The sequence below is a fragment of the Phocoena phocoena genome, chromosome 10 (assembly GCF_963924675.1).
Source record: "Phocoena phocoena chromosome 10, mPhoPho1.1, whole genome shotgun sequence".
Lineage (NCBI taxonomy): Eukaryota > Metazoa > Chordata > Mammalia > Artiodactyla > Phocoenidae > Phocoena > Phocoena phocoena.
Window position 1 is genome coordinate 68,415,870 of NC_089228.1, and position 26,564 is coordinate 68,442,433.

Below are 26,564 nucleotides of genomic sequence, written 5' to 3' on the forward strand. Positions count from 1 at the left end.
CCTTAAGATTTTAAAAGTTCCAAGAATAAGAAAGCCTCCGAGGCCTGTCATTGAGTGATAGTTCTACGGTCTCGGCTTTGCTCAAGGCCCCGTCCTCTTCCTTTGAGGCGCTGAACAAAGTGGCACGCCCGGATCCCAGCTGATCAGCTGCTGGGCTTTGGCGGCGGCTTCCCCCCGGCGAGACCATTGTGACTCCTTGGGAGGGGTGCGTGAGGAGGGGAGGGGGCGGAGCGGCCATTGTCCGGTCAGCGCAGCCTCCGAGGGAGGGGAGGGTGTTACGGAGCGAGCGGGGCCCTTGGTTTCACAGCGGCTGCCGCTACGCTGAAGCCGGCGGGCGGGGGGCCTCAGGTCCTTCCCAGCGCCGCCGCACGGGACATCGCTCTGGCTGGGAGCGGCGGTGGGAGCTGCCGAGGGCGTCGGGACTTCCTTCCTCCCCCGTGGTCCTCGGTTCACCCGTACGCCCCACCTCCTCAGCTCCCCTCCCTCTACTCCCCCCCGGCCCCCCCATCTCCGAAGGCCGAGTGGTGCGGCCCGCCTCCAGCTGACCGGCCTGGAATCCCGGCTCGGAGCCCCGGACTCGCGCCCGCCCGCGCGCCCGCTCCCTCCCCCTCCCCCCGCCCCGAGCCCCCCGACGCCGCCGCCGCCTCCGCCTCCGCCTCCGCCTCCGCCTCCGCCTCCTCCTCCTCCTCCTCCGAGCGGGGCCCAGGCCCAGCCGCTAACACCGCTGCCGCCGCCGAGCTCCGCCGCTGCCGCCGAGCACCATGGGAGATGCCGGGAGCGAGCGCAGCAAAGCGCCCAGTCTGCCGCCTCGCTGTCCCTGCGGCTTCTGGGGGTAAGTGCCCGGCTGGGTGGGGGCGGGGGCCGGGGCGCGGGCGCCGGGGCTGCCCGGGCAGGCCTCGCGGCCCGGGGAGGCCGGAACCCTGGGGGCTGGGCCCAGGCCGGGCCTGCGGGGAGGGGGCAGGGGCCGCGTCCTGGGGAGGGGCACCGGGTGGGGAGCTGGGGGTGGGCAGAGAAGGCCCTGCTGGGGGTGCGCTGCCACCCTCGGAGACTCGGCTGCCAGAGGCTCGGGCCGAAAGGGGCCGGCCGGGCTACTGGTGAGGGGGGCAGGGCTGCGTTCAGGGATGAGGGGGCGGCGTTGGCACCTCCCGCTGGAGCTGGGGTGCCCCCTTCCCTTGGCTTGTGGAGTCCAGCCCTTCCTCCCCTCCTTGGTATGAGTTGGTGCCCAGGAACCAGGAGGGTATTTCCTCTGACTTTTTCACCTCCCCTCCTCCCTGTCCCCCAGAGACTTGCATCATCACTTCCTAAATTATATCCTAGTGCCCCATTTGCTTTTAGGAAGCTGTTCACACGTCACCCATTTTTAAAAGTCGAGCCCAGAACCCAGGCTTGGGTAAAGTTACAAGACTGTTGAGGTCTCATCTTATTTAAAACACGTTTGTTTCAGAAGGTCTGTAAGATTCCCTTGTCAAAAAAAAACTCAAGTCAGCTTGGCTTAGGAACGTGAGAGCCAACTTGCTTAATTGGCTCAAATTCCCTTCCGTTCCCATTTTTTTTTTTAAATGATAAAAATATTCACCTTGGCCAGCCTGTATTATTGCTTGGCCATCCTGTGTTAAAGTGAAAATATTTGAGGTGGGAAATTAACTTTTCCACCTGTAGTTACAGTTTAAATTCTTCTTGTTACACTTGGAGTTTTTATGGATTGCCACCCCTGTTACCAGACAGGTGCCTCCATCATAATTTATGATTCTAGATCTGTTGTAAGGAAACTGGAGACTTTGAAGGCCAGCTTTTGTGATTTATCTCTTTTTTTGTTTTATTTTCCAAAGATTCAGTATATTTGGAGGTGCATAGAGGCAGTAAGGAAATGATTATTTCTGGTGAGGGCATCTTGGGAAGATGTATTGAAGTATTTTATCTTTACTGTCTCTCAGATCCTAGGGATGATTGAGGTAGAAATTAAGGCTATGGTTTTTGGGAGTGCAGAGAAAGATTAGAAAGTGGATCTTAGTGTAGATTTCTGTGGAGTTTGTCATATCCAAAGGTTATGACAAAAAAAATCTAATTTTCTCATCTTTCAGCCTTTTCTTTCTCAAAAATTTCTTGGTGAAAGGATATTAACGAAAAATAAGTTACGGCGTTACCAAAAGTTCTGAAGATGTGAAAATATCTTAGGTTTTATAGTCTCCCCTTCTTTTTGGCTTGAAAATAATTGTGTTGCTTGCTAAGTGCTTTCATAGGCAATCTAATTCCCACAAGAATCTTATTAAGTGGGAACCATTCTCTCTTCTTTTTGTAGATGGGAAAACTGAGGCATTATTTATAGACGGGAAACTTGCCTTTGCATTCTGGGATTTCAGGGTGGAGCTAATGAGCTCTGTAGAGTGCTTAGTACCATCACGTTTATGACATCAGTCTGCTGCCCTGGAAAAATCTGGTGTCACAAGCCTCAGATTGTAACTCATAAGAAGACATGTGGCTCAGAGAAAGTGGCTGCCAGTGGCAGCTAATGCCCAGGATGTATCAGAGGTCTATTTCCTGGCAACATGTTAATGTCTTTGGGACCATTATTATGAGTGGAACCCACATTAAAAGATTTACATCAAGACTTAGGAACTGAGCAAGGTTCTGAGTAATGCAAGGAGAGTTTGGTAGTAGAGAGGAATAGTTACACTGATGCCATAGTTGACTTATAAGCAGCCAGGGCTGCTTTTTTGATACTTTCAATATGGCACTTTTTATGAACTGCAGTTTGCCTAACAAGAGTTAGGTGAAACTAATATCTTTATGGTGGAAGCTGTTCTTTTTAATGTGTAATGTTTTAACCTTTCCTAAAGGCGCCTGTGTAGTTTGCAGTTTATACCAAAGTATAACGAAATTGCTGCCTAGTTTCCATTATATCGTGACTGATTTTGAACGTTTCCCTTATTGCATGGGCTACATTCATGTTATATTCATTAAGTAAACTTATAATGTATTTCGCAAATATTTGAGTGCCTCTGATATGGTAGACAAGAGGGGCACTGGCACCATTCTCTGGGAGCAGGGGGCATAGAGGAGTAAAAACACCAGTTACAATGAAGTGTGTTAGGCTTGGAATAGGGTTTGTTGGGAGGGGCACCTACTCCAGTTGAGGTGGATGTAGAGGAAGATAGCCTGGAGGGTGATGCCAGCCTAAGCCTGCAGGAAGATTAGGAGAGAATGGAAATAGATAGGGAGAAGGGTGTTTTCTGTCAGGCATAGGGGAGAGCATGGATGAAGGCCTGGATATTAGAGAGAGCACTACACATTTGATCAGCTGAAAGTTCATTGTAGAGGATTGGTAGATTGTGAAGAGGGGTCAGCTAGAAATGAGGCTGAGATGGTGAGAGCAACTGGTGATACAGGGCCCCATATGTGATGCTTATGACTTTGGATTTTTATCCTGAGTGCACTGGGGAGCTGTTGAAGAACTTTGAGTGGGTTGTGAGGTGATTTTCTTTAATGTGAAAGATTACTAGATGATCTTGAGGGTGGCCTGTGTATGTGTGTGTGTGTGTGTGTGTGTGTTTGTGAATGTGGTGTCTGTATGTTTGTGGCATGTTGTAAAGTCCAGAGGTACAGAAGACTTATCAGGAGGAGTGATCCCCAGGGGATTACTATACCTGTATAGTGGCCAGGGAGAATGGAGAGAAGTAGATGTCAAAGCCATTCAGGAGGTAACTTGCCCTTGCCCTTCATGAGCATGAAGGTGAGTGTGTTGTGTCTCTGGAAACTTTAGTCAGCATTGCACTCTGCGGAAGCCGCAGGTCTGTGAAGTCAGCTAGCCAGGGCCCACACCCAGCCCTTTGCTGAGGAGCCTCTTAGCAGAATGTTCTGGTACTAGCAGACTAAAGGCAGTTCCTTTAGGATTGCTCTTCTCTCTAGTGACTTAGGCAGAAGGACTTGCTGCCCAGCATTGTACACTCAGGACACCAATCAGTGGGGGTTGGTTAACATAGCTTTCAGGTGGGTCTTGTGGGACTGCAATGAGAAAGGAGAATGCCTAGAGGAGCATGCAGTGCAAATGTGTTAGTGTTTCGAACACTCAGAATTTCTAGTTTTCTCCTTGGTTTTATATTGTGAAATTGAGTAGATAATTAAGTTAATGTGTTACAGAGAGACCACTGGGAAACTTTGCTACCTCGGAAATTGTTGAAGTTTTACTAAAGTTGCAAGGTGTTTGTATAACACATAAATGTTTTTAGGGTTAATGACCATAAATGGTTTTTTCCCTGAGACATGGACTTAAAACTTTTAGTGAAATATGAGCATGAGCATTTTCTTGGCTTATTTTAGGCATTCAGTAATCATGCAAAGAATCATGCTAGTTTATAATTGTCAAATCTGAAATGAAATAGTCAATTGGTGCATTTTCTTTAGTTGAAATACATATGTAAAAGCACTTTTAAATCATATAGATATAAGCGGTATTAGTTGAAGCTACAGAATGTACTGAGGGATATAGAATCTTCACAGATATTTTCAAAAGTTTTTGAAAGAGCAGACCTAGAATATTATTAAAAAAATACAGGAAGAAGACAATAAGAATATCCTGAGTGTATTATAGGGTGATAGAATGGGTAATTAATTAGGATGGGGGAAAGATGGACTTTATTTTCGAATTCTGCATATTAAGTATAAATATCTAATTACAGTTACTGATATTCTGCCTTTATAATTGGAGACAGTCTCTATCACAATGTAATTTAATGGAAACTTTGAGAAGTGTTATTCTTTTCATAAGTAAATTTAAAGTGTAGTAGACATAGGTGTTCAGTCTGATATTTAGGGAATAATGGAGTATTTTATTTTTTAAATAAATTTATTTATTTTTGGCTGCGTTGAGTCTTTGTTGCTGCGCACGGGCTTTCTCTAGTTGCGGCGAGTGGGGGCTACTCTTCGTTGCGGTACTCGGGCTTCTCATTGCTGTGGCTTCTCTTGTTGTGGAGCACGGGTTCTAGGCACGCGGGCTTCAGTAGTTGTGGCATGTGGGCTCAGTACTTGTGGCTGTGGGCTCTAGAGCACAGGCTCAGTTCTTGTGGCGCACAGGCTTAGTTGCTCTCCGGCATGTGGGATCTTCCTGGACCAGGGCTCGAACCCGTGTCCCCTGCTTGACAGGCAGATTCTTAACCACTGTGCTACCAGGGAAGTCCCTGGAGTATTTTAGATATGGGATGTATTAGGTAAACGATTCATTGTTTTGATTAAAAAAAAAGATGTTTATGATTTATTTTCTAATGAATCATGTCATAAAAGAAATATTACATGGGTACATTTTCTTTAGGGAAATAGATTTTATTAGTATTTCATTTTTGTGATCTATTCTGTTGAGAAGCATTTTACTTACCAACTAGATCTGCTAGATAATGATGAATTTTAAGTAAAGATGGAGTTAGGGCAGAGATCAAGAGTAATCTCACAAAATAAATTCTGTTCCTGAAATGGTTACTAGTAGAAAGTTGATTCAACCAAGATACTGACTAGTTAGCTTAAACAGAAGTTATTTATTTATTTTTATTGTTTCTTTTATTTTCTCTGAGCCCAGGCTTAGGGAATTGCTGTAGAACTCTGTTTCTGTCACTCTGTGAGTTATATGGCAAGTTTGCTTGGCTCCTAGTAGTGTGTGGCCCTCACACATTTTTGATTTATCAGTCTCTGTCTCCCAATTGGAACATGTTGCCACACTTCAACCAGCTTAACCTGGGCTTTCAAATTCCATGTGAACACAGCACGAATCACTAGTTAATCAGTAGAATGTTCATTCCAGTGATGTCACTAATTATCCATCTGATTATAAAACCCCCTTAAACATTCTCTTAAACACAAAACAGCTCATTTGTACAGTTTTACTTTTTTTGTTTTTTAAAGATTTTATATTTTTAGAGCAGTTTTAGGTTCAGAGCACAATTGAGAGTAAGGTACAGCAATTTCCCATATACCCCCTGCTCCCTCCCATGCACAGCCTCCCTTATTATCAGCATCCCCACCACAGTGGTGCATTTGTAACAGTGATGAACCTACATTGACATGTCATTATCACCCGAAGTCCATGGTTTACACTGCGGTTAACTCTTGGTGTTGTACAGTCTGTGGGATTGGATGAATTATAGTGACATGTATCTATTACAGTGTCATATAGAGTAGTTTCACTGCCCTAAAAATCCTCTTTGCTCTTACCTATTCATCGCTCCCTCCTCCCAACCCCTGTCAGCCACTCATCTTTTTACTCCATCGTTTTGCCTTTTCCAGAATGTCATATAGTTGGAATCATACAGTATGTAACATTTCCAGATTGACTTCTTTCACTTAGTAATACGCATTTAAGGTTCCTCCTTGTCTTTTTGTGGTTTGATAGCTCATTTCTTTTTAGCACTTTAAGATTCAATTGTCTATATGTATCACAGTTTATCCATTCACCTACTGAAGGACATCTTGTTTGCTTCCAAGTGTTGGCAATTTTGAATAAAGCTGCTATAAACATCCATTTGCAGGTTTTTGTGGACATAAGTTTTCAACTTCTTTGGGTAAATACCAAGGAGTCATGCAGTTTTACTTTGCATTTTTGAATTTTGTGTGCATCTGAAGATGCAGCATGATTTAAATGAAGTATTCACTGTCAATACGTTTATCTATCTGCCCCATTTTCCTGATTACATTTGAGTATCCAAAAAAATTTGCCCCTTTGCAGTGATGGAACATGGGGAGATAATTTTATTTTTTAAGAAAACATGTTCTTTGTTTACATTGGTTTGAGACAGTAGCTTTTTAGAGTTAGATCCAGTTAACGTATAGGATATAGGCTCTTTTGGTATAATTCTCTTCTCCTCCCCATTCATCTCCTTCCCATTCACCACTCTCCTCCCCTCATCGCCCCCACCACACCAAAAAAAGAGAACATAGCACTTTAAGTCTACTGAAAAGTTTTGACTAAAAATCTCTTCATAGTCTTTAATAGTATTAAAGTTAACATTAATTTTTACAAGTTAACATTTTTCTAGCTGGAAAAATCAGAGGGCCAAGAATTCTTTGAATAAAGTTTTTTGAAATGAAACTCTAGTGTATTAAATATTACTTATTGAGGGCAGAGTATGAAGATGGTGAGAACTAATATAATTTGGATTTTTTTTATTAGGTCATACGGAGGTGTGTCTGTGCACACTGATGCAAAGTTTTGAACTACCACAATAATTATAGATCAAGATTGAGGTTAAAAGTTCTTTTTTCTTTTGAAGAAAGGTTAAGTTCAGTATCTGATCAAAGCTACATGTAGGAATTTGACCAGTCACAACTCAAAACTTGTATAATTTTAATCGTACACTTAAAAAACTGTCCAGGGCTTCCCTGGTGGCGCAGTGGTTGAGAGTCCACCTGCTGATGCAGGGGACATGGGTTCGTGCCCCGGTCTGGGAAGATCCCATATGCTGCGGAGCGGCTAGGCCTGTGAGCCATGGCCGCTGAGCTTGCGTGTCTGGAGCCTGTGCTCCGCAACGGGAGAGGCCACAACAGTGAGAGGCCTGCGTACCGCAAAAAAGCAAAACAAGACAAAACAAAACAGTCCAGATTCAGGCTTGTTGTGGGACTTTGTGTCAGAGTGGTTTGCAAAAGAGGGCCTTCATTCCAACTAGGTGGATGACACTGATGTCTCCCGGTTCTGGTAGGGACTTTGAGAAACAGGCTGATCCTGCTTTGGGCTGGGTCCCTATGTAACAAAGTTATGTTGCTGAATGAGATATTTAGATATAAGGAAGAAATTTCCTCTGTGTGTTCAATGCAGAAGGGAGGTGAAGCAGCTTTATTTGAAGTTTTTAATAACCAGAATCTAAGACCGCATTCTAGATTTGTTCTGTCCAGTATGGTAGCCACTAGCTACATGTAGTAGTTTAAATTCATACTAATTAAAATGAAATAAAATTAAAAATTCAGTTTTGAGTTACACTAGCTATATTTTAAGTACTCTGTGTCTCAGTAGCTGGTGGCTACCTCGTTGGGGAACACAGGTATACAACACTTCATCCTCCCAAAATGTTCTGTTGGACAGTGCTCTTCTAGAATGTTGATCTGATAGGCAGCCAGGATTTTCAAGCCTATTTTATTTTGCTTTTTTTCTAGTTTTATTAAGAAACAGTTGACATTCAAGCCTATTTTCTTGTGAGTTCTCTAGATCCCTGTTTTCTCTCATATTCTGAAAATGTGGGGCGTTTGATTTAGCTCTGTTATTGTTGTTGTTTTTTTTCCCAACTCCAACATATTTTATTTCCAAAGGGGGAAGCAGTCCTATTGTTAATTCAGATTACTGGAAAGTGCTCCTTTGATCAGTTTTGGGAACTAAAATTTCAGTACAAGTTAGTCTATAATTTGGACTTTTTTTTTCATGTTAGCTTTTGGGTCAGTCATCTTTGCCCCTTTCTTAAGTCTATTAAACTGGCAACCTCAGAGGCCTATACAGGGAGATGTTGGACTAATACAGAATCTTTTTTTTTTCTCTTTAGTGAGATAAGTTTTGAAGGTATTCACCTTGGACTATGACTTTTGTAGATTCACAAATGTAAATCTCATATGACAGCTTTTGATATATGATTAAGGATAAATGCATTGGATTTTCTGGTAAATTCAAGTCCCTCTGTACAGGGGAAGGTGGAGTATGTTGGAATATCCAGCAGCAGTGGGCAAAACCAAACTGACCTGTGATGTATCAGACTGAGGGAGTGGAACAAGATGAATGAAAATGCCATGTCATCCTTGAGGCCAGGGGACAGAGCTGCAAACAGTGCCTGACATCTGAAGTTGTGGCTGCAGCTGTTCACTGCTGCAGGAAGGAAGAATGCAGTAGGAAGAAGTTGTAGTGCTAGCTAACTGCGTTTGTTCATTCAACTGTACCAAATGTCCTGTATTATAGACAGGTGGAGTTTTGTGTTAGGGCAGAAGAATGTCCTGGGAAAGATCATGGATTGCAGCTGTGACCACTCTGGTTGGGGGAGAAGTGGGGATGAGGGCAGACCACACCACAGCATTTTGTGTTTCTAGTTTGTGGACAGGCTCTATTTAGCCTCATTGCTGCCTCATTAATGTCCTGGTAAAGAGTTAGGTTGGTGGTGTTGCACTTGGGACCTTCTGGGGAGTGCCTTTTCTCATTTCTTTCTGCTAAAGTGGAGTGACATGGAGTAACAGTTGTTCGTGTCTTATCTACCTCTTGGACTCTTACACACAGGTAAGTTGAAGTGCATTTATATGAATAATCACACTCTTAGCCACACTTCCTAGAAGGAGAAGTATTCTCATTATTCAAAAGTATCGCAGATACTCTTCCTGCAGTCATTTGGTTTTCTTACATGGTTGTGCTGGTAGCATTCCTGAACAGGCTGTGTGAAGTTTTCTCTAGCTAATGGGTACCTAATGGGAAAAGTGGGGCAGGAATTCGGAGAACATAGATTGGGTGGGGGGCTTTACTGATCATGTCCATGCTTTCAAAGTCTCTGCCTATTTCAGGTCATTGTTTTTCAATTTCAGCCCTTTTTAGAGTGCTTTATATAGATAGATGTGCTGGGAAAGTTCTCTCCTGAAAGAATTTTTTTTTCAACATAATGAATGAGACACAAAATAGATTGAATAATACAGTCATTCTTAACTGTCCAGGTGTGTATTAACCAGCAAGAAATAATAAACTGGAGGTGGGAGAGAGTGTGGTGTATTTCAGTGTATGTTGTTTCTAGATTTATGATTGCTTGGTTTCTGTCCTGGGGATGGATGGATGGTATTCTTCCTTTTCTTCAGATGCCACTGAAATTCAGAAAACCAGGTTTTTCGAGTCTTTGTGTTTGCATATGAAACTTTGTGTGTATATACAAAATCTTCACGGTGTATGACCCTATACAGTTTTATCTAGCTTGCCTTTCCCTTTTAACATAACACAGAGCTGTGGTACTCACCTTTAAAAATAAAGGTGTGTTTTTGCACGTTGATCCACAAAAATCCTTGCTTAGAGGAACTTTTGTTTTATTCTTTTGTTGATTAGGGGGACATAATCATGTATTCTCTGAGACCTGTATTCCCTGTTTCTGTGTATATGTCACTGTTAATTAGCTTTACCTGTTGTTCATGTCATCCCCCCCACCCCCAGTACTGAAGCTCTTTCAAGATGTGTTTAAACTATGCATTTTATTTGTAAAGCTAATCTTTTTCTTCACTGAATGTGGGGCAGGATCTAATCATGGAACAGTTGCTGTAACAAGTGATAAAGATACAGTCTTGAGTAGAAGTGTGGAGTGTTACATGATGTATACTAAGAGTCTCTTTGGGGCTTTATAATCTCAATAATATCAGTATGGATTAATTTAGAAAATGATAGTCACAGTAAAATCTTATCTGTGGAAGTATGTGTCCCTAAAGGCTGCATTTTCTTCTTTTTGGTTTTAAGCTGTCTGGTGACTAGATATTTATAATCCCATAGTTGAAAGGCCCCTAGGTTTACCTGAATAGTTTTCATTGTAGATAAATTAGATACTTACATTGTATGTGTTTTTGGTTGGAGTTAGGGACAGGAAGAATGGACTGTGTTGGTTTTGTGTTGAAATTTGGGATGCAGAAAAGTCACTGGACAGTATCAGACACCTGATTTGGAGGTGAGTTGGAAGAGTAAGGGCACACAAGGTGGTCAAGGGGGAAACTGGGGTGCAAGGAGGATGAGGATGGGGAAATGTGGAGTGGTGGTAATTAGGAATGAAGATGCTTTGTGATCACCAACTTCTAGTCAAAATATGAGACGTGACCACATCTGTAAGGGCTCAAGAAGCTAATGTGAACAGGTGGTGTGGGTGAGATTAAAGAAAACATTCTGTATTTTCTTGAAGTGTTGGATGTGAGTCCCCAGAGGTCTTACAGGGAAGTGCTAAAGATCATAGGATGAGAGCTGTGGTGCACATTCCAAACTAAAGTTTAGTGGAAGTGGCAGCAGCTTTCAGCAAAATTAGTGTTCCATCTGTTAGAAGCCCATGGGCTGTTTCTTCTGCTAAGCCTTCTCAGCCAGTTAAAGGATGGTGCTTAGTGGTGTCTCTGCAGCAGACCATGGAGACTCTGCCTTCTTTTTTTTATTGGTATTGCCACAACCAACTCCATTCCTTGGGATATATTGATATTTTTCATCTCCCTTTTCAACCTCTAAGCCTGGTGTGGAGAGTTCAACAAAGTTTTGCTCATTTCCTCCTTTACTTGCTGTTCTTGGGGGAGAAAACTCTCACAAGCCCTTCCCATTTAAAAGAGTTTTCAATGAATACATGTAGGGGAGTTTACATTAAATTTTAAAGAATTTAATAGTAGTGCGTAGCGTTTGTTGGAGGAATAAGACCTTTCTTATTTGCTGTGAGGCTAATGAAGGGCCCCCTCTCATCCAACCTAGGCTCTTCCAGAATGCCTCCAAAGATGCAGGGCATGCTGATATCTCATCTCCAGAAAAGCAGCTGAGCTCAGTGGCTAGGCAATGGGCTTTGAAATCAAAGACCTGGGTTGAAAACTTTATAACTTTCTGCTTGATTTTGGGCAGTTTACCTCTTTGCCTCTTTTTCTTTAAAAAAGAATATACTAGAGTTGTTTTGAGGTTTAGTGAGCTCTAATGCCTGTCAAGCCCCTTGACACAGTGCCTGACCAGGGTAATTAAATTTAAGGGCTGACTTCCCAGCCTTGAATGAAGGAGCATTGGTGGCAGATTAATAGATGCAGAACTTTCTTGCCTCAACTGGCAATTTGCATTTATGGTAATCTCCAGACCAGTGCCACCTCATTAGTTGATGAGGTTTCTGACTGGACTTTGGCTGGTTTGGCTATTTTCCAGAGCCTGTCCCTTGTTCAGCAAGCATTTGTTAAGCATTCTGTTGTGTGTCTTGAGCTCTGCTAGGCATGTTATACTATTTTAGCTTCTGCCTTAAGAAAGCTCACAGGCTGGAAGGGGTGGCAGACAGTAAATGGACAAAACACCATGAGGAAAGTGCTATGGGAGATCATCACAGAGTACTGTGAGAGCACTGACTGGGCATCTTACCGAGACTGGGAGTGGAGGATGGCCAGGAGGGCTCTCTGAGGAGATGGTGCTTAAGCTGGGAGTAAACGATGAGCAGGAGTTAACCATGTGGAGGTGGTGAGGAAGGGCTTTCCAAGCAGGGGGAACGGCTTATGCAAAGGCAGAGAGGAGTGAGAAAGCTTGCTGAATTCAGGGAATTGCAGATTCAACTCAGGATGTTAGCTGCATTTGTGGCGGGAGGCAAGATGAAGCTGGGGGGATGAGCAGGGGCCAGTCATGAACCTACTTGATTGTTGGAAGGTTGAGTTAAGATTTTACCTGGAAGCAGTTGGTACCATTTAAGGATTTAAGTATGGATGACAGATGATATTTATATTTCAAAAACTTTACCTTGGCAGCAGTGTGGAGGAGAGTCGGAGGATATAAGCATGGAAGCAGAGTCCAGTTAGAGCCCATAAACCTTTTTGGGCCGTGGATGTCTTTGGCAGTCTGGTGAAGATTGTAGCCCCCTTTTCAGGACAATGCATAAAATAAATTACTTAGGATTACAAAGGAAACCAGTTAGATCTAAATGCATTTCTATATGTGGATTAGAGAGTCTGTGAACCCTAGATAAAGCAACCCTGAGTGAATGCTGTAGTAGGAGAGCTGAGAATGAATGTAGGCTGAAACCTGGGTAGTTTAGTCCATTGGGGCTGTAATAACAAAATACCATAGACTGGTGGCTTATAAACAACAGAAATTTGTTTCTCGCAGTTCTGGAGGCTGGAAGTCCAAGATCACGGCTCCGGCGGCTTTGGTGTCTGAGGAGAGCCAGCTTCCTCATTGATGCTGTCTTCTCATTGTAACCTTACATGGTGGAAGGGATGAGAGACCTCTCTCTAGCCTCTTTTATAACAGTACTAATCCCATGATCTAAGCAGAGCCCTCACGATATAATTGCTTCCCAAAGGCCTCACCTCCAGATACCATCACACTGGGCATTAGGATTCAACATGTGAATTCCGGTGGGGGAGCACAAACATTTCACTCCATAGCACTGGGACAGTGGGGACTGCAGAGGAGGGCTTGAGTGTAAGGGCAGAGACAGACTGGATGGGGGATGGCGTTGCGGGGTGGAAAGGAAAGAGAGGCAGCAAGATTTCTGACATGGGCAACTGGGTGAAAGATGGTCAGTCACATATGGTGGGTATATAAGTTCTGCCTACACACTAGTTAGCTTTTGAAAGGTTATTTGTGAATCCATTTATTTCTAAGTCCATCGTGAAACTGTAGAAGCAGGCACTAATGCCATCTGTCACTGGTGTGTGAAGTTTGGTTTGGTAGAAGAAGGTTTATACTTTGGAAGATCTTAAGTTGAAGTGATTCCATCTGGAAGATGATGAGCATGTTGTGGGAAAGAGATGATTAGTTTTAGAAAGGTTGAGTGTACATTTTGATGAATTAGATAGCATATCAGTGTACTTGAATCGTATTTTTTAATTGAGGTATAGCTGATACATCATATTAGTTTCAGGTGTACAACGTAATGAGTTGATATTTGTAGGTATTGCAGAATGATCACCACAAAACATCTAGTTAACATCCATCACCATACGTAGTTACAAAAATTTTTTTCGGGACTTCCCTGGTGGTGCATTGGTTAAGAATCTGCCTGCCAATGCAGGGGACACAAGTTCTATCTCTGGTTCGGGAAGGTACCATGCTGTGGAGCAGCTAAGCCTGTGCACCACAACTACTGAGCCTGTGCTCTAGAGCCCGCAAGCCACAACTAATGTGCCTGTGTGCCACAACTACTGAAGCCCGGGCGCCTAGAGCCTGTGCTCCGCAACAAGAGAAGCCACAGCAGTGAGAAGCCCATGCACCACAATGAAGAGTAGCCCCCGCTCGCCGCAACTAGAGAAAGCCCGTGTGCAGCAACGAAGACCCAATGCAGCCAAAAAATAAAAATAGGTGAAATTCTGAAGGACTTGGCCAAGCAGCTTTAAAAAAAAAAATTTTTTTTTCTTGTGATGAGAAGTTTTAAGGTCTACTCTCTTAGCAACTTTCAAATATGTAATACAGTATTATTAACTATAGTCACCATGCTGTACAATACAGTCCCATGACATTCATTTTATAACTGGAAGTTTGCACCTTTTGACCTCCTCACTCATTTCACCCCCCCCCACCTCCTGCCACCACCAACCACCAATCTGTTTTCTATATGCGACCTTTCTTTCCCTAAAGATTCCACATAAAAGTAAGATCATATAGCATTTGTCTTTATCTCTCTGACTTATTTTCACTTAGCATAATGCCCTCAAGGTCTATCCGTGTTGTTGCAAGTGGCAGGATTACATTCTTTTTAATGGCCAAATAATATTTCATTGTATGTATATATGTGTGTGTATATATATATACATATATATACACCCCGCATTTTCTTTGTTCATTCCTCCATTGGTGGACATCTAGGTTGTTTCTATGGCTTGGCTGTTGTAAATAATGTTGCAGTGAACATGGGGTGCATATATCTTTCTGAATTAGTGTTTTCATTCTCTTCTGGATCATATGGTAGATCAATTTTTTAATATTTTGAGGAACCTCCATGCTGTTTTCCATAGCAGCTACACCAATTTACATTCCCACCAACAGTGCGCAAGGGTTCCCTTTTCTCCATGTCCTTGCCAACGTTTGATATTTCTTGTCTTTGTGATAATAGCAGTTCTTAATGGTGTGCGGTGGTATCGCATTGTGGTTTTGAGTTGCATTTCCCTGATGATTAGTGATGTGGAGCATCTTTTTATGTACCTGTTGGCCATCTGTATGTTTTCTTTGGAAAAATGTTCAGATCTGCCCATTTTTAATTGGATTGTTTTTTTGATAGTGAGTTATGAGTTCTCTGTATATTTTGAATGTTAACCCCTTATCAGATATATGATTTGCAGATATTTTCTCCCATTTGTAGATTGCCTTGTCATTTTTTAAATTTTTTATTTTTTTGTGGTATGCGGGCCTCTCACTGTTGTGGCCTCTCCCATTGTGGAGCACAGGCTCCGGACACGCAGACTCAGCGGCCATGGCTCACGGGCCCAGCCGCTCCACGGCATGTGGGATCTTTCTGGACCGGGGCACGAACCCGTGTCCCCTGCATCGGCAGGCGGACTTTCAACCACTGCGCCACCGGGGAAGCCCTGCCTTTTCATTTTGTTAAAGGTTTCCTTTGCTGTGCAGAAGAAGCCTTTTAATTTGATGTAGTCCCACTTGTTTATTGTTGCTTTTTTGTATCTTTTATTATTTTTTAAGTTAAATTAAATTTTTTTATTAGCTTTATTCTAGACATAGAATATTTATGTGCAGATAAAAGGTTAGATAGAACAAAAATTAACATACGATAATAACATTTTGAAATATATAAAATAGAATTTTACTTGGAAGAAAAGAAATTAAAGCTATGCTAAACTTTAGATAATTAACTTCCTTACCCCATGACATTGTCTATTTTTTAAAAAATTTAATTTATTTTTTTTTTATACAGCAGGTTTGTATTAGTCATCCATTTTATACACATCAGTGTATACATGTCAATCCCAATCTCCCAATTCATCACACCAGCACCCCCACCCCGCTGCCGCTTTCCCCCCTTGGTGTCCATACGTATTTTCTCTACTTCTGTGTCTCAATTTCTGCTCAGCAAACCGGTTCATCTCTGCCATTTTCTAGGTTCCACATATATGCGTTAATATACGATATTTGTTTTTCTCTTTCTGCCTGACTTCACTCTGTATGACAGTCTCTAGATGCATCCACGTCTCTACAAATGACCCAATTTCGTTCCTTTTTATGGCTGAGTAACATTCCATTGTATACATGTACCACATCTTCTTTATGCATTCGTCTGTTGATGGGCATTTAGGTTGGCTTCCATGACCTGGCTATTGTAAACAGTGTTGCAGTGAGCATTGTGGTGCATGTGTCATTTTGAATTACGGTTTTCTCTGGGTATATGCCCAGTAGTGGGATTGCTGGGTCATATGGTAATTCAATTTTTAGTTTTTTAAGGAACCTCCTTACTGTTCTTCATAGTGACTGTATCAATTTACATTCCCACCAACAGTGCAAGAGGGTTACCTTTTCTCCACATCCTCTCCAGCATTTGTTTGTAGATTTTCTGATGCTGCCCATTCTAACCAGTGTGAGGTGATACCTCATTGTAGTTTTGATTTGCATTTCTTTAACAATTAGTGATGTTGAGCAGCTTTTCATGTGCCTCTTGGGCATCAGTGTGTCCTCTTGGGAGAAATGTCTATTTAGGTCTTCTGCCCATTTTTACATTGGGTTGTTTGTTTTTTTAATATTGAGCTGCATGAGCTGTTTATGTATTTTGGAGATTAATCCTTTGTTCATTGATCCATTGGCAAATATTTTCTCCCATTCTGAGGGTTGTCTTTTCGTCTTGTCTATGTGCAAAAGCTTTTTTTTTTTGGCGGTACGCGGGCCTCTCACTGTTGTGGCCTCTCCCGTTGCGGAGCACAGGCTCCGGACGCGCAGGCTTAGCGGCCATGGCTCACGGGCCCAGCCGCTCTGCGGCATGTGGGATCTTCCCGGACCGGGGCACGAACCCGTGTCCCCTGCATCAGCAGGCGGACTCTCAACCACTGCGCCACCAGGGAAGCCCTGTGCAAAAGCTTTTAAGTTTCATTAGGTCCCATTTGTTTATTTTTGGTTTTATTTCCATTACTCTAGGAGGTGAATCAAAAAAGATCTTGCTGTGATTTATGTCAAAGAGTGTCCTTCCTAAGTTTTCCTCTAAGAGCTTTATAGTGCTCAGTCTTACATTTAAGTCTCTAATCCATTTTGAGTTTATTTTTGTGTATGGTGTTAGGGAGTGTTCTAATTTCATTCTTTTACATATAGCTGTCCAGTTTTCCCAGCATGACTTATTGAAGAGACTGTCTTTTCTCCATTGTATATCCTTGCCTCCTTTGTCATAGATTAGTTGATCTTAGGTGCATGGGTTTATCTCTGGGCTTTCTGTCCCGTTCCATTGATCTGTATTTCTTTTTGTGCCAGTACCTTATTGTCTTGATTACTGTAGCTTTGTAGTATAGTCTGAAGTGAGGGAGTCTGATTCCTCCAGCTCTGTTTTTTTCCCTCAAGACTGTTTTGGCTACTCGGGGTCTTTTGTGTCTCCGTACAGATTTTAACATTTCCTGTTCTAGTTCTGTAAAAAATGCCATTGGTAATTTGATAGGGATTGCATTGAATCTGTAGATTGCTTTGGATAGTATAGTCATTTTCACAATGTTGATTCTTCCAATCCAAGAAAATGGTATATCTCCATCTGTTGGTATCATCTTTAATTTCTTTCAACAGTGTCTTATAGTTTTCTGCATACAGATCTTTTGTTTCCTTAGGTAGGTTTATTCCTAGGTATTTTATTCTTTTTGTTGCAGTGGTAAATGGGAGTGTTTCCTTAATTTCTCTTTCAGATTTTTCATCATTAGTGTATAGGAGTGCAAGAGATTTCTGTGCATTAATTTTGTATCCTACTGCTTTACCAAATTCATTGATTAGCTCTAGTAGTTTTCTGATGGCATCTTTAGGATTCTCTATGTATAGTATCATGTCATCTGCAAACAGTGACAGTTTTACTTCTTTTTCCAATATGTATTCCTTTTATTTCTTTTTCTTCTCTGATTGCGATGGTAGGACTTCCAAAACTATGTTGAATAATAGTGGTGGGAGTGGACATCTTTGTCTTGTTCCTCATCTTAGAGGAAATGCTTTCAGTTTTTCACCGTTGAGAATGATGTTTGCTGTGGGTTTGTCATATATGGCCTTTATTATGTTGAGGTAGGTTCCCTCTATGCCCACTTTCTGGAGAGTTTTTATCATAAATGGGTGTTGAATTTTGTCAAAGCCTTTTCTGCATCTATTGTGATGATCATATGGTTTTTCTTCTTCAGTTTGTTAATATGGCGTATCACATTGATTGATTTGTGTATACTGAAGAATCCTTGCATCCCTGGGATAAATCCCACTTGATCACGGTGTATGATCCTTTTAATGTGTTGTTGGATTCTGTTTGCTAGTATTTTGTTGAGGATTTTTGCATCTATATTCATCAGTGATATTAGTCTGTAATTTTCTTTTTTATTTATATTTTATTTTTTGCGGTACGTGGGCCTCTCACTGTTGTGGCCTCTCCCATTGCGGAGCACAGGCTCTGACGTGGAGGCTCAGCGGCCATGGCTCACAGGCCCAGCCACTCTGAGGCACGTTGGATCTTCCCGGACCAGGGCACGAACCCGTGTCCCCTGCATCGGCAGGCGGACTCTCAACCACTGCACCACCAGGGAAACCTCCCCCCGCCACTATTATTGTGTTACTGTTAATTTCCTCTTTTATACTTGTTAGCAGTTGCCTTACGTATTGAGGTGCTCCTGTGTTGGGTGCATATATATTTATAATTGTTATATCTTTTTCTTGGATTGATCCCTTGATCATTATGTAGTGTCCTTCCTTTGTCTCTTGTAACATTCTTTATTTTAAAGTCTGTTTTATCTGATATGAGTATTGCTGCTCCAGCTTTCCTTTGATTTCCATTTGCATGGAATATCTTTTTCCATTCCCTCGCTTTCAGTCTGTATGTGTCCCTAGGTCTGAAATGGGTCTCTTGTAGACAGCATGTAGATGGGACTTGTTTTTGTATCCATTCAGCAAGCCTGTGTCTTTTGGTTGGAGCACTTAATCTATTCACATTTAAGGTAATTATTGATATGTATGTTCCTATGACCATTTTCTGAATTGTTTTGGGTTTGTTTTTGTAGGTCCTTTTCTTCTCTTGTGTTTCCCACTTAGAGAAGCTCCTTTAGTATTTGTTGTAGAGCTGGTTTGGTGGTGCTGAATTCTCTTAGCTTTTGTTTGTCTGTAAAGCTTTTGATTTCTGCATGGAATCTGAATGAGTTCCTTGCTGGATAGAGTAATCTTGGTTGTAGGTTCTTTCCTTTCATCATTTTAAGTATATCATGCCACTTCCTTCTGGCTTGTAGAGTTTCTGCTGAGAAATCAGCTGTTAACCTTATGGGAGTTCCCTTGTAAGTTATTTGTCGTTTTTTCCTTGCTGCTTTCAATAATTTTTCTTTGTCTTTAATTTTTGCCAGTTTGATTACTGTGTGTCTCAGTGTGTTTCTCCTCGTGTTTATCCTGTATGGGACTCTTTGTGCTTCCTGGACTTGAGTGGCTATTTCCTTTCCCATGTTAGGGAAGTTTTCGACTGTAATCTCTTCAAGTATTTTCTTGGGTCCTTTCTTTCTCTCTTCTCCTTCTGGGACCCCTGTAATGTGAATGTTGTGTTTAATGTTTTCCCAGAGGTATCTTAGGCTGTCTTCATTTGTTTTCATTCTTTTTTCTTTATTCTGTTCTTCAGCAGTGAATTCCACCATTCTGTCTTCCAGGTCACTTATCTGCTTTTTGCCTCAGTTTTTCTGCTATTGATTCCTTCTAGTGTATTTTTCATTTCAGTTATTGTATTGTTCATCTCTGTTTGTTTGTTCTTTAATTCTCCTAGGTGTTTGTTAAATATTTTTTGCATCTTCTCGATCTTTGCCTCCATTCTTCTTCCGAGGTCCTGCATCTTTTCACTATCATTATTCTGAATTCTTTTTCTGGAAGATTGCCTATCTCCACTTCATTTAGTTGTTTTTCTGGGTTTTATCTTGTTCTTTCATCTGGTACATAGCCCTCTCTGTCTTTTCATCTTGTCTGTCTTTCTGTGAATGTGGTTTTTGTTCAACAGGCTGCACAATTGTAGTTCTTCTTGCTTCTGCTGTCTGCTCTCTGGTGGATGAGGCTATCTAAGAGGCTTGTGCAAGTTCCCTAATGGGAGGGACTGTTGGTGGGTAGTGTTGACTGTTGCTCTGGTGGGCCAGCTCAGTAAAACTTTTATCCTCTTCCCTGCTGATGGGTAGGGTTGGGTTCCCTCCCTGTTGCTTGTTTGACCTGAGGCAACCCAACACTGGAGCCTACTTGGGCTCTTTGGTGGGGCTAATGGCGGACTCTGGGAGGGCTCACGTCAAGGAATACTTCCCAGAACTTCTGCCGCCAGTGTTCTTGTCCCCACGGTGAGCCACAACCCTGCCCCCCCCGCCCCCCCCCCCACGCCTCTGCAGGAGACCCTCCAACACTAGCAGGTGGGTGTGGTTCAGTCTCCCCTGGGGTCACTGCTCCTTTCCGTGGTTCCTGATGCGCACACTACTTTGTGTTTGCCCTCCAGGAGTGGAGTTTCTGTTTCCCCCAGTTCTGTCGAAGTCCTGCAGTCAAATCCCACTAGCCTTCAAAATCTGATTCTTTAGGAATTCCTCGTCTCCTTGCCAAATCCCCAGGTTGGGAACCTGACATGGGGCTCTGAACCTTCACTCCAGTGGGTGGACTTCTGTGGTATATGTGTTGTGAGTCACCCACTCAGCAGTTATGGGATTTGATTTTACTGTGATTGCACCCCTCCTACTGTCTCATTGTGGCTTCTCATTTGTCTTTGGATGTGGGGTGTCTTTTTTGGTGAGTTTCAGTGTCTTCCTGTAAATGATTGTCCAGCAGCTAGTTGTGATTGTGGTGTTCTCGCAAGAGGGAGTGAGAGCACGTCCTTCTACTCCACCATCTTGGTTCCTACTCTAGGTTATATTTCTAAAAAAACCAAAGCTTGAACTTCCAACATCTTAGATTTTAAGAGGTACCTTGTTCTTAGGTCCTTTAGTTTCTGGTGGACAAGATTGCACTCACCTCATTTGTCTTGATATTTTACTTAATTTTATAGATTTAATCCTCCTTTCTCAGCTTTGGGTTTTCTAGAAAGAAGTCTGTTTAGTCTGCACTTCCATCCCTATAAATATTTAGATGTCTTTTCTGAAGTCTTTCCAATTGCATGTTATATTTTTGAAGTGCATCTGTGTTGCTGAAGACAATAGGTAGATATGTTCTCTCTATTCCCCCCCTACCTCCTGCCCATAGGTTGGGATGGCATAGAAAGAAACTGATCATGTGGGAGGTAGTAAAATTTGTTTCTTAAAAATAAAGTTCAGTATATATTTATGAAAAATTAAGTGAGATCTGAAGTGATATGAGGGCACACACTTCTTGGCTGATACTGATCTGTACTGTTTTACTCATTATTATGGTTGTGTGTCAGTATGACACAAGAGAGTACATATTAGTCCGTACATAGTGTGATTGAGAGTTAAGGTCAAACTGCATTTTTCAGGTATTGTGAAAATACTATTTTGCTGCATGTTATTTTCTATAAAGTTTTCCGTTTATTTAGCTATGTGACTGTTATGTTATGACTTTAAGGAATTTTAAGCATTTCAGCATTTGAATTCTGTGATCAAGGACAGTTGGGTCATTTGAATTTTTAGATGAGCTCTTATTAAAGTACAATTGTATACTTTTGTGTTAATGGTAAATACGTTAATGTTAAATATGTGTTAATGGTAAATACACAAAGATACACTTTAAATTTGTTTTAAATTATATGGTTTTGGTTTAATAGTCTCATAAGTATATTGGCAACTTGCTGTTGCTGGATTTTGGAATACCCAGCCTGAAGCTGTTTTGACTCCCTGCTGCTTTACAACATGGAGACTGACAAGAAGGTCCAGGGCATTGGCTGGATCTGCAGACAAGGGCAACTTGCAGTATTTTAACCCAGAAAGATTAGAAAGGTGGTGCTTGATCTCCTGGCTCAGAATTTCATGCATGTTTGAAGTGCTGCTGCTGCTATTTGTTTCAGCTAAAACCTTGGGATTATCATTTTCTAGTTAAGAGATTGAAAATTTTTGAATATGGCCTTAATATTACATTATTGAACATAGAAAGTACAATTCACATACCTTAAAATTCATCCTTTAAAAGTGTACAATTTAGTGATTTTTAGTATATTCAGAAAGTTGTGCAGCTGTCACCACCATCAAGTTCCAGAAAATTTTTACCTCAAAAAGAAATCATGTACCCATTAGCAGTTACTCCACATTGCTCTTTCCCTCTGGCAGTCACAAATCTAACTCTCTGTTTTTATTGATTTGCCAGTTCTGAACATTTTATATAAATGGAATCATAAAATATGTGGCCTTTTGTGTCTGCCGCCTTTCACTTAGTAGAATGGTTTTAAGCTTCATCTGTGTTGTAGCATGTATTAGTACTTCATTTCTTTTTATGGTTGAATAATATTCCTTTGTATGGGAGTACCACATTTTTTTATTAATTAATTAATTAATTTTTGGCTGCGTTGGGTCTTTGTTGCTGTGTGTGGGCTTTCTCTAGTTGTGGAGAGCAGAGGCTACTCTTTGTTGTGGTGGGCGGGCTCTAGGCGTGCAGACCTCAGTAGTTGTGGCCCGCGGGCTCCGTAGTTGTGGCTCGTGGGCTCCAGAGCGCAGGCTCAGTAGTTGTGGCACACGGGCTTAGCTGCCCCATGGCATGTGGGATCTTCCCGGACCAGGGCTCGAACCCGTGTCCCCTGCATTGGCAGGTGGATTCCCAACCACTGCACCACCAGGGAAGTCCCGGTATACCACATTTTGTTTATTCACTCATCAGTTGATGGACATTGTGGGTTGTTATCACTTTTTGGCTAGTATGAATAATGCCATGAACATTTGTGTACAAGTTTTTGTTTGAACACCTGTTTTCAACTCTCTTGGATATATACCTAGGAGGGGAAGCTGGGTGATATGGTAATTCGATGTTTAACTTTTTGAGTAACTGCCATATTGTTTTCCAGAGTGGCTGCACCATTTTATATTCCCACCAGCAACGTATGAGGGTTCCAGTGTCTCCATATCCTTGCCCATCTTTTTGATTATAGCCATCGTAGTGGGTATGAAGTAGCATCTCATTGTGGTTTCGATTTGCTTTTGCTAATGACTAATGATGTTGAACATCTTTTCATATGCCTCTTGGCCATTTGTATATCTTCCTTGGAGAAATGCTTGTTCAGTCCTTTGTCCATTTTTAAATTGGGTTATGTGTTTTTATTGTTGAGTTATAAACCTTTTTTTTATTGGTATATATTTTGGTTACTAGTCCCTTATCAGATGTATGATTTATATATACTTTCTCCCATTCTGTAGGTGGTTTTTCATTTTTTTTGAGATAGTGTCCTTTTAGGTGCAGAAGTTTTTAATTCTCATGAAGTCCAATTTATCTTCTTTTTTTTGGTTGCTTGTGTTTTTGATGTCATATCTAAGAAAATGCTGCCTGATCCAAGATCGTGAAGATTTACAACTATGTTGTATCATTAAAATTATGTTTTGAAGTCTTAGCTGTTTAAATTGTTGATCCATTTTGAGTTAATTTTTGTATATAGTGTGAGACAGGGTTCCTCCTTTATTCTTTTGCTTGTGGGTAATCTGATTGCCCCCACACAATTTGTTGAAAAAACTATTCTTTCCCCATTGAATTGTCTTGGCACCCTTGTCAAAAATCAGTTAACCATAAATGTAAAAGTTTACTTGTGGACTCACAGTTTTATTCCATTGATGCCTATATCCCACTGTCTTGAATACTTATTTTCTAGTAAGTTTTGAAATCAGAAAGTGTGATTCCTCCAACTTTGTTCTTCTTTATCAAGATTGTTTTGCGTATTTTGGGTCCTTTGCATTTCCATATGAATTTTAGGATCAGCTTGTCAGTTTCTGCAAAACCAGCTAAGAATTTGATAAGGGGTTGCATTGCATCTCTTAGGTTAATTTGGGGACTGTTGCCATGTTAACAGTATTAGTCTTCCTACACTTGAATGTTGGGATTTTTTTTTCATTTATCTGTGTCTTCAACTTCTTTTACTTTTTTCTTGGCCGTACCACATGTCATGTGGGATCTTAGTTCCCTGACCAGGGATTGAACCAGTGCTCCCTCCATTGGAAGGCAGAGTCTTAACCACTGGACCACCTGGGAAGTCCTGTGTCTTCAATTTCTTTTAACAATGTTTTATAGTTTTCAGTGTAGAAGGCTTGCACTCCTTTGTTAAATGTATACCTATTTTATTTGTTTTGATACTCAGTTTCAGATTGTGCGGTGATAGCATATAGAAATACAATTGATTTTTGTGTATTCTTGTATCCTGCAAACTTGCTGAACTTCTTCGCTCCAGTAATTTTTTAGTGAATTCCTTAGGATGTTTCTATATACGAGATCATGTCATCTGCAAATAGGGATAGTTTTACTTCTTTTTATCCCCCAATCTTTGTAATACAAGGTTAAATAGAAATTATGAAGGCAGACATCCTTGTCTTGTTCTGGATCTTATGGGGGAAGCTTTCAGTCTTTCACCATTAAGTAATGAAGTTAGCAGTGGTGATGATTTTAGCTTTTTTGTAAATCCCTTTCATCAGGATGAAGAAGTTCCTTTGTATCCTTAGTTTGTTGAGTTTATTTCTTTATTTTCATGAAGGGGTATTGGATTTGGTCAAATGCTTTTTCTGTGTATAATTCAGACTGTAATGTGGTTTTTTGTCCTTTAATCTTTCACTACATGATCTATTAGTTTGGTTAATTTTCTGATGCTAAACCAGCCTTACATTCCTGAGATAAATCCTGTTTGGTCTTAGTGTATAATCCTTTTTATTTGTTGTTGGATTTGGTTTGCTAGTATTTTACTGAGGATTTTTGTGACTATATGATATTTTGATTTCTCGTTTTGTTTTGTTGTGATATCTTTGTCTGGTTTTGGTATCAGGGTAATACTGGGCTCATAGAATGAATTGGGATGTGTTCCCTCTTCCATTTTTTGGGAAGAGTGTGAAGAATTGGTATTCATTCTTCTTTAAATATTTGTTAAAATTCATCAGTGAATCCATCTGTGCTTGGGCTTTTCTTTGTGGAAAGTTTTAAAATTACCAATTCCATCTCCTTACTTGTAGGTCTATTCAGATTTTCTAATGTTTCTTGTGAGTTTTAGTACTTTGTGTTTTTTAGAAATTTATCCTTTTCATCAAAGTCATCTTCCCTTATATCTTTTAAATTATCTGTAGCATTGGTTGTGATGTCCTGTCTTTCATTCCTGAGTTTAATAATTTGGGTCTTCTCTCTGTTTTTTCTTGGTCAGTCCAGCTACAAGTTCGTCAGTTTTGTTGATTTTTTTCAAAGAACCAACTTTTTTTTTTTTTTTTTTTTCGGTACACGGGCCTCTCACTGTTGTGGCCTCTCCCGTTGCGGAGCACAGGCTCCGGACGCGCAGGCTCAGTGGCCATGGCTCACGGGCCCAGCTGCTCTGTGGCATGTGGGATCTTCCCAGACTGGGGCACAAACCTGTGTCCCCTGCATTGGTAGGCGGAGTCTCAACCACTGCGCCACCAGGGAAGCCCAAAGAACCAACTTTTAATTTCACTTACTTTATAGTTTTTCTCTTTTTTTATAGCATTACTTTCTGTTCGGCTTTATTATTTCATTTCTTCTGCTTTCTTTACATTTAATTTGCTCTTTTTCTCATGTTTTAAGGTGGAAGATTAGTTTGATTTGAGATCTTTCTTCTTTTTTGATATAGGCATAGACAGGTATAAATTTCCCTCTAAGCACTCCCTTAACTGCATCCTGTAAATTTTGGTGTATTGTTTTCATCTCAGAGTATTTTCTAATTTCTTTTTGTTTCAGTCTTTTTTTTTTTTTTAAGGTGTTAGCTCAAATATACATTAATACTGGAAGCAGTAGCTGCCATTTACAGGATGACTGTCACTTTATATGTATTATTTTCCTAATCCTCATAGGAATTGTGTGGTTGTGAAATAGTGGTTTCCTGTTTTACAAACAAGGAAATTGAAGCTTAGTCAGTTTTCCAAGATTTTGCATAGCGAATCAGTGGCCTGACTCCTCAGAGCTTGTATTCCTTTCACTATGCTACACTCCCATTCTAAACTACTTGGTAAGTAGTGGTAATTCCTTTACATAGAAGGTTAAATGCAAGTAGCTGGACTGCATTTAATATTTGTCACATTCTATTCACATATAGCATGCCATCTTTTCTTCCATTTAAACATTCGAAATTTAAACTTTCCCTCCCAAATGTTACAAGGATTTTGGCTGGGCTTGGCTTTTAAATGTGTGGTTTGTGGGAGCCCTGCTGAATCAAAAAAGAGCTTTAAATGGTATTTTGTATTCAGATTCTGATATGAAAGATAACTTATGTCCACAGTTTGTTAACTCTTGTTTTAGGTAGGTCATTGCTGTGTTGAAGAGCAAGTGTTTAAATATTTTCATCTTTATTTTTTATTTTTTTTGTACAGTTGAATTGCTTGTGGGACAAAGAAGAGCCTTTGTTGACCCTTGGAAAAATTGGCCAAGGGAATTAGTATGCATTTCCTGCCTCTTACCAGATTTCTGTTATTATAAGGTTGTATAAAGGATACATTTTTGTATCTTTTGTAATTTATAATGGTGCTGAGCACATTATAACTAATCAGTAAATAGTGAATGATGAAGGCCTTGGGATAAACTTTAATCAGCCCCTTTTTCTTTTTGTTTCTATTGTCCACAGGGTAGGTGGTGATTATAAACTTTGAGC

At 41.1% G+C, this 26,564-nt stretch overlaps 1 protein-coding gene across 2 annotated transcripts in view; it reads left to right on the top strand.

Annotated features, from left to right (window-relative positions):
- Window positions 1-761: 761 nt before the first annotated feature.
- Window positions 762-26,564, top strand: part of ZFAND3 (zinc finger AN1-type containing 3) — a 319,579-nt gene continuing 293,776 nt past the window's right edge. For both annotated transcript variants that reach the window (XM_065886255.1, XM_065886256.1), the window contains exon 1: window positions 762-832. In XM_065886255.1, coding sequence (XP_065742327.1) covers window positions 762-832 — 71 coding nt within the window. The remainder of the gene's footprint in view (window positions 833-26,564) is intronic.